Source organism: Rhea pennata, chromosome 11 (assembly GCF_028389875.1).
Source record: "Rhea pennata isolate bPtePen1 chromosome 11, bPtePen1.pri, whole genome shotgun sequence".
In the NCBI taxonomy this organism is placed as follows: Eukaryota; Metazoa; Chordata; class Aves; order Rheiformes; family Rheidae; genus Rhea; species Rhea pennata.
The window spans coordinates 5,532,096-5,544,229 of NC_084673.1; the positions used below are offsets into that span (position 1 = coordinate 5,532,096).

Genomic DNA, 12,134 nt, shown 5'->3' on the forward strand with positions numbered 1-12,134 from the left:
TGAGATTTTTCCCCTGGACTTCTCTCAGCAAATACAAACTGCAACCGACAGTGAAAGCAAAGGGAAAAGTGCAGTCACTTCTACTGAAATAGAGCAAAACCAGTCTTCAGTGAGCCCTGGGGCAGTACCAAAACCAGCTGCTTCCTTGCACTGCATTCACAAGACACCTGAGGATCATCACGGAGGACAGCTATCGCCTACATTTTCTACTGATTAAATTACTGGGCTGAGTCAGAGCACAAGGTGATACTTGATACAATTAACGAGGCCCAGAATAACCATAATTAACTCTCAATTTGGTGTCAGCGGATCCACTTGCAAATGTGTTTTGCTGCAAAAGGATCCCAGGTTTGCTTCCTCCACAACAGGATAAACTCTAGTTCTGGTACAGGATATCTGGTATTTGTTTTCAAGTGCTGCTGTGTATCAGCTGCATGTCTTGGACACAAAAGAAAAAATTAATCCTTTTTAAAGGGATTTTTTTCCAGATGGGCATTGTTTAGAGCCCGCTCCCCGCAGGACACACCTGACCACACCTGCCTCCGCACTCGCAGGGACCAGCACTGGGGCCAAAGCCATGGGGCAAAGGCGAACCCCCTTTCTGCCCCCTCTTCCACCACTGCTCCTCACTCCCAGAGGGCTGGAAAATTTCAGGGAAAGAGCAATAAAACGCTATTTATGTTACCTGAATGCCATCACACACTGGCGTGGAAAATGCCCAAAACCCCAAGTAGCCCACGCTGGACCACCTCGGCTTCCTGCTTTTGCTGGGGAGATTGAGCAGCAAGATCCACTGCCCTGGAAAAGCTTTATAGCTCCCGGAGCTAAACTGAGCTGAATGTCTATTTGGATGCTAGATGAGAGGTAAAATGTCACCAATGAGTTGTATAATCTTTGGAAAAGAAATCAATTAGCAAAAAGAGGAAATATAGGTGAGACTTTCCTTTTTCCTGTGGATAATTGAGATATACAACTGCACCTGGGAGTGCTCCTTTCCCAGCCTTCTCCTATGCGTTCCTGAAACTCACTGCTAGAAGACAGATGAAAGTGTGCAAGGAAAGTAACAGCTCTACATTTTAATGGTCCATTAAGAAAAAAAAAAAGAGAGAGAAAACCTGTGTAGTGCAACCTACAGATGCAGCGTTCCCACAATAAACCCGGGAAAGCCAGGGCGTCGGTAGATGCAGCCTTCACGTATGATAGCTGGCGCATGCAACCTTCAGCTCTTGCTGCAAACGAGAACATGGCGGAGGACACTTTTGGATTAAAAAAAAATAATAATTATGTTCTGACTACCGAGCATCATGCGTTCCCCGGTTTAACTGGCCTGGCAGAATCTCCTGGTTCCTGCTTCCACGCGGAGTCGGAGGCTGCAGGGGCGCGTTCGCAGCGGGGACCACGGCACAGCTTCGGAGGCATGAAAAGATGACGCAGCCGGCCTTCAAATACCAGCCTCAGACTCGCTGGAGCTACGGATTATTTTGTGCAGTAAAAAGAGGAATTAGCTGATGCATTCCAAAACGCATTTATCATTACAATAAAAATCTTCTGTCATCTTATTAAATAGCCTTAGCAAGAAATAATTGCAACGTCTGGCTGCGTTTGACGACATGTGGTTTTAATATTTTAATTGTTACAAACTGTTTAATAATGTCGAACAAAAGGCGCGTCCAAGTAATTTTTCTGTTTATTAATAATTCCTTTTGAGGACCCGATAAATTATATTACGCGTACACCGCACTTCAGTTACTGTAGCGTTAACATATTACGTTTAAAAGTGAAAAATTAGCCAGGAGCGACTCCCGGCCCCAGGCCGCCGGGGCAGCGTCCCGCGAGGGGTTTCCGCCGGCCGGCCCCGCGCAGAGCGCGGTACGTTGAGCCCGGCGCTGGAAGACCCTTGGGCACGAGGGCACCCGACGGCTCCCAGGCCCGCTCTGTTTATGTTCACTTCGCTCAAGCCGTGGCCTCTTGGCCCCTTTCCGAATTAACTCCTGCGCGACCTCCGCCGCAGAGGAGCAGGCCATTAAACCTGCAAACAAAATATCCTATAATCCTCCAAGCAAATATCGGATGTGCGGGCTGATCCGACCAGCCCCAAGCAGCGCCGCTGCCACTCGCTGTGCACGAGTTTTTACAAACTCCAACTATATTCCATCTTCATTCCTTCACCCCTCTTTGCCTATTTTTTTCCATAACTATCCACAACATCTTCCCTCCTCCTAACCTTCAAAATTTAGTTCTGGATCTTCCTGCGAATGCCGTGAAGAGCAGTGTCAGGCTCTTTCGCACGGCCCTTGCTGCAGGATCGAGTCTTTACGCTGAAAACAGAGAGGCGGTGAGCTCCTGCTCTGCGCAACAGCCATAATACTCCAAGAAATTGTATGTTCCCCGTATTTCCAAGAAAATAAATCAAAGTTAGTTTCTCAGGGCTTGTGAAAGCAGATTGCCTGGATTCCGATCCCCAAGGGTTTTCTTTCAAGAGCTTATATGGTAGTTAGATTTCTGGCTAGAGAATATGCAATATGATAAAAACACAGTCCCTATACAGAGTAATAAATTACAGATTGTTTGATGTGGAAACCAAAGAACTGTCAAGCTCTAGTATATCTGAAATATTCTAAATGAGCCCTGAACTCCAGTGTCTGGAAATTTACAGAACGTTTCCAGGTCTTTCAATCTTGTGAAGACATCTCCCCCGCTTCATTTTCTTTGATGGATTTTATTCTTACAGATTCTTTTCTTCATTCCCAGAACTGTGTTCTTCTTCCTAGAGATAATCCTATGATAAACAGCAGGTTTTCTCTATGTATAAAAAGGGACGTGAACTGGGCGCTTGCTTAAACTTTGGGAGACCTTTCTGTGCCACAGATTTTCTACGTGGGCAAGTCACTTCTGCACTTCGCCTGTGCATCTACAGAACAGGGACAGCAAGTGCCCTGTCTCTTCAGGCGGTTTTGCAAATAAACACAAGGCGCTAGGCTCCATGCATGTGTGCTAAAACTGGAACCTCATCCCCATCTGTCAGCCATCTAAATGTCCTCGCAACAGAGGGAAAGCTGACTCACTGGAGGAAAAAAATTCACCTTGCACTTTGCTTTTTGACTAGGGAAGCCACCAAGTCACCAGGAACTTGGAGAGGCCTCATGCTGACTTTGAGCAACCTTTCAATTGCATCATAGTTTCATCTACAGGATGAGTGGAAACTCTCCAAGCTATAAACACACCCTGTCCACCCTGGGAAATACAAGTTACGGACCAATTCAAGCTCATTTTCCTGAAGGTGACCCTTGGCCTCCCAGCTGAGATAACAACACTAATACTTATGGACGGGCCATTCGTGCCTCTGGGCACAGAGCAAAAATAATTCAAATTCAACTTGGTAGACATCTAACAGAACCGAAAAGAAAAAAAGAAACCTCAGTTCCAATACGGCAATAACAAACCAGCTCGCCCACTGACGCACAGGAAATAGCACCACACACAGTCATACTTTCATTTGCAACAAAAACGGCCCAGAGTTTTGATGTGATAAGTAGGCACCACCGCGCGTGACTCATTCAGAAAGGACTGACCTGAGACAACACATTCCGCAGATAGCCGTGGTTTATTCATTTATTTTAGCTCGATAAAAGATGCTTACACAGAAATTAATAAAATCTAGCAATTTGTTTTTCACTTCCCCTTTTCTCTGGTTCAAGCTTCCTCTACCCCTTCGAGTCTCTGCAGATTGCATTCTAACGCACAAACGTCATTCTCGTTTCACACTGCAAAAGGCAGAAGAAAATTTCTCACATACATGTACGCTTCTCCATATTCAGTTTGAGAAGACATGAACTAATCAGTGAGCATGACTGCCTCATACAACATGTTCACCAAGCTCAAGCAAGCTCCAACAGTTGAAGTTGAAAGAACACACATTTTTCAGCAGTATGAGCAGCCTGAAATAAATGGAAGCCAAGTCATCAGCCAATTAGAAACATTAACAAAAGCCACAAGAAAAATGGTGTGGAGCTCTAATAAAAATTGCACCAAATAGAAAGGTTCACGAGTCTACCCACATCCATGAAATCTTAGCTACAACTCCTCCAACACAACAACAAACTAGGAAGAATTCATTATACACTGCTAGATCCATAATATACTACTCACCATGTGGGGAATCCAGTTCAGAGCTGTGAGCGCTAAAAACACTCAAAAAGCTTCTCTTTTCTCCAAAAGATGCTGGACATTTGAAAACCCTTAAAAGATGCTGTTCAGTTGAGCTTGGCAGATAAGCTGTTTTTCACCCCTGCCCAGCATGGGAGTCCACACCATTTCCCAGATCTGCAGCCAACACCTGAAAAACACAACTGTAACTCATCCGGAGTTGCTCCTTCCGCATCTCCTACTCTTCAGCATTCAAGATGCATTCCAGATGTCACGGAGATCACCAAGCTTCAGCAGGCCAAGTAACTAATGCAATGATGAGCTCCGACATCGGAAATCACAAACGTAATTATTCTCTGCAGTTATTTTACCAGGACACGAGCCACTTACCTTAGACTATCAATCCTCAGCATTAATAGCTAGGTCCATACCTAATTCTCAAAAGTCACTTTCCAGTTCCTCCTGAAAGTCCCACCTTTCTCAAAATCAGTTTTCTAAGAGGGTTTGTTTTTTTTCAAATTCTTGCATTTATGCCATTAAATGCAAAACAACTCATCTGTCCTCTGCTTTCCAGTCAGATATTGCAAAAGAACACGAGAAAGCGCTGTAGGGGATTACGGCAGCTCGCAATATTCACCCACTTACCCTACTTTTCTCCAAGCAGCGCCTGACGAAGGTGGTGGGCTGCTCTCAGCAGCTGGGTTCAGCCGAGCTGTGTTTACTCAGGCTCTCCCGTTCCGCGACTCTCAGCTCCTCGGCAGCCTGAACGGTTCAGCAAAGACCTAACTTGACCCACTCTGGCAGCCGGCATTTCACAACCGCTTTGTGTCAGCAGTTTCAAGTACACTAATAACCACGTTTTGTTCCGCGCGACTTTCTCGCTGTGAACGGCAAAATATCATTATCACCTGCAGGTTGAAGCCTGCCCTCAACCCCACTTAATAGGGAGCTGATTATGCTCTTTTTTTTTTTCCTCCCTTTTTAATAACGACGGGCTGTTGGCAGATGGCATCGCTCTGCGACGGAAGGTAGCGTGACGGCCAGGCGGCCCGAGCGCGGGCTCCCGCGCAGCCCGGCGCTCGCCGGGGACCCGGCGGCCCGCGGCGCAGGCTCCCGGACGGCAGCTAACGAGGCATGCCCGCGTCCCAGGGCGCGCGGGTTAAACCGGGGACGGCTATGAAAACAGGCCCAGGAGCAGGAAAGCAGAGGTTAGCAGAAAAGTCGCTAAGCCAGCAGCTTCAGGCAGAGCGGCCCCAGCAGCCCACCGAGCCGGGAAGGGTCGCTCTGCTTTAACCTCAGCAACCCACCGCTGCCAAAAACCTCCCCGCAGAGCATTTCTGAACGAGCTCCCGGGCAGTAAAAGCTCCCTCGGGAGAGACCGGGCGGCTCAGCTGTATTTGAAGACCGCCTTGCTGCTGGAGTATTCATCCCCCCGAGGTCACAACACTGCGTTCCCAGAAAGCGCAGAGGTCCAAGCTGTCAAGCTACTGGAAAAAAAACCCTTCTTGGAGTTACTTAGTGACACAGGCACGAAAGCCGAGCCCAGAGCCAGACCCGAGCCGGCTGGCTGGGCAAAGGCAGGGGCTGATGTCAGGCAATAGATCCGGGAAGTTCAGCGCTTGCCTGAGACATCCCCAAGCCGGACCTCACCCTGCTCCATGCCCCACAACCTCAGTCTCCTAAAATGCCCACGGCACATGGAGCAAACCGAGCAGTGCGAGAAACGCTTCTGCCTGGTCCCCGCAGGGCTCGGCTAATGCTCCCGAGTTAGCCATTTGCTATTACTATTCTGATTGCTACCCCAACATCAAGGTTTTGTTGCTCACCCGGGCACATGGTCCTTCCCCAAATCCAGCTGCAGGACCTCGCGGCTGGGGCCCTACCGCAGCTGCTCCACGCAAAAGGCACTTTCTCTCACCAGTCTCGCATCCATCGCGAGCTGAACGCCGTCAAAGGTGCCACCTAATCCCCTGGCAGCTCTGGTGCTTGCTCACAGACCTAACCTGGCCTCACGGGTAGAGACGAGATTGAGCTTGTACCTGCATGGATGGGAAGGGGGCTTTCTCCCTCGAGAAGAGGGTCTCACTCAGCTCTGCCACTTCCCCGTTCAACACCAACTTGTCCCTGCAGCAACCGGGCAATGCCAAAGGGAATCCTTTGCCCAGAGCTGACATCAGGCACGTGCCACATCCATCCGTGCCCAAGGCCCGGCGCTCCGGGCACTGCTGCCCATACCGGTCCTGCCGTGCAGCAGAGCTCCCTGCCCTTGCGCCGCAGGGATACGCGGCCATGCTTGCGTGGAGCTCGCGTGCGGTGAGCTAGGACACGCCGCATGTGCCCGGGAAGTCTGACGGCACGGCTGAGGACGGAGCTGCCTGGGGTTGTCTGGCTGAGCCCTAGGAAAGCGCGGGGCAAGCCAGATGGATGTGGAAACCACCCCCTCAGGAGCCGTTCCCGCTGGCACGCCGGCAGCGAACCTGGTTGATGTGTTTCAGCTTGTCAATAATCTGGCTGACGACTGGCTCAGGACCTTTCATCTTCACCTCGTGGGTGCCAGGCTGAGCTTTCGGGCCGTTCCTCGTGATCTGGGGACCGTACCTGCAGGGTGAGAGCAGAGGAGATCATGATGGGATGGAGTGATGTGGAGGAGATCTTTTAAGTTCAGCGGAACAAAAGAAATCCCAAGATAAGCAGCAACCCCTTCCAAAATGGAGAGAGTAAAACAGTTAATAACAATACAGAAAAGGCAGAAGAGTCCCATAAATACTCTGCTTTTGCAAAGAAGATGTATTTGTATCACATGAGGACAATGAAGTCCTTTCCAGTCCATTAGTAACCAAGGAAGACATTCAACAATATACAACAGGGATAAATATTTTCACATAACTTGCACCTAAGAGTCCTAAAAAAGCTGGCTGAGCAATTCTGGCTCACTCATGTTTGTTTAAAATAAATCTTGGCAGACCAAGAGGCTCCAGTACGAGAGTGGTAGTGTTGTACCCACAGCCAAAAAAAAAAAAATGAGTGGGATGACCCAGTTAACTACAAGCTGATTAGCATAACATCAGCCCCTTGCAAAATAATGACTATCATTGATGTGCAATTTCAATAATAAAGAATTAAAGCATGAGAATATAATTAATGCTGTCAACATCGCTAATGGAAAATAGGTGTTGTCAAACAAACCTGATTTCAGTCTTTGATGAGATGCAGCTTTGGGGATCAAAGCAACGGCTTAGGCAGAACGCCCGTCGCCTTTGGTGCGGCGCTGGGCTCAGCACCGCGCCTTATCCTGACTTACACGTGTACCGTGCGAGTCAGGAAAGCACATGTTAAGCAGATTAGGAGCTGGCTGAGAGATCTAGATCCGGTTCCCTACGGGGCACTCTTATGAGCAGCCAGTTTGCAGTGCGGCTCCGAAGAGGAGGGCAGCCAAACCTGCTCTCCCTTTTTTCATCAGCAATTAGGAAAGATATATAAATTCGCTGCTGCAAAAACGTATGGGACGGCAAAGTTTACGGGAGCAATAAACCCGAGGCGAAGAGGGGCCGTCGGAAGGAAGGGGGATGCCTCCCTCGCGGCGCTCAGCGCCGGCGCAGCGGCTTGTGGCGTTCAGGACGGGAGACGACCGTGTCCGGCACCAACCTCAACCTCGCTCCAGCTTCAGGAGCGGCCCAAGCGGCTATCATCGCCTCTTGCTCGTGGCCACGGCAGCGGCACAGAGCATCCTGGTGCCTTCTGGAGACGGGGATGGTTTCGGTCCGCCGCAGCACTGCACCACCCTAGTTACAAGGGCTGAAGGCGGCCTGAGTCCACGAGGACGCCCGAAGCACGGGTTTCCACGGGAGGGAGGGGAAGAGCAGCCACGACAGCCGCAGGGGCACACTGAGGGTTTGGGGGACACACACAGATCCAGCCCAAGTTAAACTCTAAATTAGCAACGTGACTTTCAGATTCAGATGCCTGGGGATACAAGATAACTCCAGATTTACACCAGTGCAATAGGAATCTGCCCCCTATCTGAAGTATTCAGCTCGCTTAAAATACAGCAGTGAGCTTGATTTCTATTCGGTGGCTCTTTTTCAGAGCCGGACTTGGAGGGAGACCGGTGCTTTGAGTCCCCGGGGAGCCGGGTCCCGCCACGCTGGGCGCTCCCCAGACACAAGTCAGCAGAGGCCTGAGCAGCCTGCAAGATGCATCGCTGGAGCGGACAGGACGGACAGGAAAGGACGGGAGAAGGGAGGCGTGAGCGCTTCTGCGGGAAGCGGCAGCAGAGAGAGGAGGCTAACGCGCCAGGGAACGATTTGCATTTCATTCAGAAAAATCACACGGTCGCTGCTGATCTGCTAACAGGGACACACGTACCCGTGTACCTTCTCGTGTCCGGACTTCAACCGCTCGCCCAGGTCCAGGAGACATGAACTTGCATTTTCCAGGCCCCACCGGTTCCTAAACAACGGGGCCAGCCGCCTGCACGGCCGCTCCACCGCGCAACGCTTTCCCCGCAGCACGACACGGCGCAGCGACCCAAGGCCCCGCGCCCCTCCAAAGCCACGCTGGGGTTCCACATTTCTCAAAACACACACGGTTGCCCCTCCCCCCCCCCTTTTTTTTTTCTTAAACAGTTGCATCATCCTGGAAAGTACAAAATATAGATATGCACAAGATGCAATAGCTCCCAGTTCAGGAAAGCACTTCAACACGCAGTCAGAAGCTTGCTCTGTACTTAAAATCAAGTGATTTACAGAACTGGGGCCAGAGCGAGCCAAGCGTGGGTAGGCCACTGAAGTAAGGGGTGCCCGGGCGCAGGAGCGCGCCGCGGGGCTGCCCGTGCTCGGAGCACCACCTCGCGGGAGCGCGGCGCCGCCGCAAGCGCGAACCGCCGAGTCCCGCGGCGTCTTTGTCGCATCTGCACTTCATTGCACCGCGCCAGCGTGCCACACTAATCTGGCGACCGAATGCAAACATCCGTACAAGGCATGACCTTTTAGATGCCAGCAAAATTACAATTTTTTGGTGCCGCTCTGTGAGTTTAATTTAAAACACCGACGGAACTTAAAAGCATGTTGCTAAAAAGTCTCCTGTGGTTTAAAGGATTTAACCAGCAGGATAAATCTCCCACAGGTGTTAGCAAGAGCAGAACTGAGCCCGTTTGGCGCACACCTAAATTAAATTAATACAGTATCTCTCCTAGAACAGTTTCATACAAAGAAACTCAATAAGCTGGTTTTCAGCAGGCAAAAATCCTTCTGAAATCCATGCAAGAGAGGTTTCCCATAGGCTACCCAGTGTTGCAAAGGAGGGAGCAACACAGCTACAGCAGGTCAAGGTAACAACATGTCCAAAGACCAAGGCTCACTGAAGTCATGCTGGGAAAAGCAGATATCCTGACGTGACCTAGGTGACCCTGCTGGAGCCATAGGTGGGGAAGTCAATGACAAGCTCACCCCCTTCCCATGCAAAAAGTCTACAAAAGAAAGAAGTAAACCTAAAAGTGTTTGCAGAGGGAACTCACCCTAAAGCTGTCATGCAGGGCAAGGAAAGCAGAGTGCCACCACCTGCTTTTCATCTGGCCAAGGACAAGGGCACAAAACAGGCCCAAAATGAACCATTTATATAACTATACAAGACCAGTCATTTGATCTGGGAAGCCAGTGGGCTCTGCAAGCTGTACATCTTGGAACAGGCTAGAGCCACAGCTTACAAACAGAGAAACATCTTGAGTTGCTTCCAACGTACACCAACAAACAGCCCCTCTTCGAGGCACTCATGCCATTCCACGAGATCCACCATGTCTCCCTCCACTACAGCAGCACCAGCACTGAACAGCCAACACAGACAGAGGGCAGCAGTTAAAGTCCATCCCACAGGTCCGGGGAGCTCCCTGCACCAGTGTCGCTACATGGGCATGACCTGGCTTCCATTTCATAAGCATCTTCCAAAATACTTCCCTCTTTGATGTGTCTCACTGTATGAAGATGTCAGACAGCTACATCTCCTTGCCTTGACTCCCTGGGTGTGAGCTCTTGCTGGGGACATGATATTCTCCATGGATAAATATCATATTGTAATATGCACTGATAAGCAGTCCTCATTAAAGCCAACTTTAAAAACAACCATCTGACGAAAACACTGATGGTCTAAGGTCTTCTGCACAACTACAGACCCTTCATGCTTCCTTCTCATCCACCAGCCATAAATGCCAAAGCACAAATTCAACCTAAAGGGTTTTTCCCCTCTTCCTTCCCACCGTCAACAGATGTCTCCTGTGAATGTTTGGGCATTCAAACCCAAGTGCAGTGCCTTCCAGGTTTTCATTTCAGAGCAAGGAAGACAAGATGACAAAGGCAATTTAAAATATATGCCAATAAATGCAGAATGTGTTCTCATCTTACTTGGCCATGCTAAGCTTAGAAATGAGTTACTGCAATGCTTGACACATGATTTAGAGAAAGCAATCCTGCAAGTCAAACATAAATTGGTTTACACCTTTTAGAAAAGGGAAAGTAACTTATTCATTCAAATACTGATTAATTTATGCCTGCTTTCCAGTTGCTAAGTGTTTACCCAAATGCGGCTGCACAATTTAAACAGCATACAGTTGTCTGAGGGAGAGAAGAGGGACAAATGCAACACAGGCTGCTACTAAGCAGGACTACAGAATGAGGGAAGAGGCTTCATTTCACAGGGCTTAATAACCAAGCTCAGGAGAGCAGTATCTCCAGCATCTCCCCAAAGCTGCTCTGCATTTCCAGACATGGCACATTGCTCTGGGTTTTGAGGGGATGAGGCCAGCACCCCATAAGTGTACCCCTCTAACCATTTAAAGATAGTTTGGAGTCTTGAATATAGAGTCATTGATCTGCTTAGTCCTGGGCGGGTATACATACCATTCTTTCACCAGAGGTAAAAAAGAAAAATAAGAAAAAAAGGAGGAGAAATTCATCAAAAGTTTTGAAGTGTAAAGCATTAAGGCTTTTGCTTGAACAATATCATTTTTTCACTCTTCCTCTTTGGCTGCAGAGGCGTCTTCTATACAGGACAGCCCAGCTTCTCTTTGACAGTCATTCAGACAGCATCAAAAACAGCAACAACCTTCCTTTGGAGGGAAAAAAGAAAGACTTTTAACTGAAAACTTAAGTTTTGACTGGCCAAATCCCACCTCTTTTGAGGCCAAAACACTGTGAAAGGGTGAAAAAACAGGAGCAAGCAGAAGAGGCAGATGCTCTCTAAATCCAGCAAACCCTCAGCATCCCTGCGGTCGCAGTGGCTGCTCCAAACCTGCACTAAGCCAGAGCTGCTTTTGCAGCGCCACTGTCAGCTGCCCTCCGACCACAAACCAGGCCATTTGGGCTGGTGACACATGATCCCTGTCACATATGGAGCAAGAGAGGGGAAAGAGGGAAGACAGGAAAGGAAAATGTGCCACCCATCCCATGCAGGAGCCCAAGCCTCATCTCCACATGGTTTTCAAGGGCTAGTAAAGGTGGGTGCAGTGGTAATGTCATCGCTTTACTCTCTCTGGCCCAGCCACCATCTGGGTTCAATATGACAACGTCAGTGTCACATCAGTGGTGTAAGAGGCAGGAGAAAGGAGGCTGGAGGGTCCAGCTCCAGCCCACTCATCCCACACTCCACTCCAGTTCATAAGTCTCCGAGAAGAGGTGACCATTTCCTGCCCTGCTAGTTTCCCCTCAAAAGAGAGGCCACCCAGCTGCCACTTTCCAAAGGCACCCGGTCAATCCTAGCAATTTCTCCAGCCCAGAGATAGGCAGGGAGGGGGGTGCAGGCTGGGCAAGTGCAGGTCCACCACGGTTGCCAGCTCTCCTCAGGGGTACTAATCCCACGACCAACATGCAGGCCCATGCTATAAGCAGTTGAACGTCTAGGTAGGTGGCAAGAAGGGAGGTGGGACATATGGCTCTCCAGTGCCTTCATAGCTTGCAAGGTGCCCTTGGCTGCTAGCATGCATTGGCTGCTTACAGTCA

General features: G+C 49.5%; 1 protein-coding gene across 1 annotated transcript in view; it reads right to left on the bottom strand.

Moving 5' to 3' along the window:
- The window catches only part of GPC3 (glypican 3), a 117,629-nt gene that overhangs the window by 36,059 nt on the left and 69,436 nt on the right, over positions 1–12,134 (bottom strand). The window contains exon 6 of the mRNA XM_062584711.1: positions 6,624–6,744. Coding sequence (XP_062440695.1) covers positions 6,624–6,744 — 121 coding nt within the window. The remainder of the gene's footprint in view (positions 1–6,623; positions 6,745–12,134) is intronic.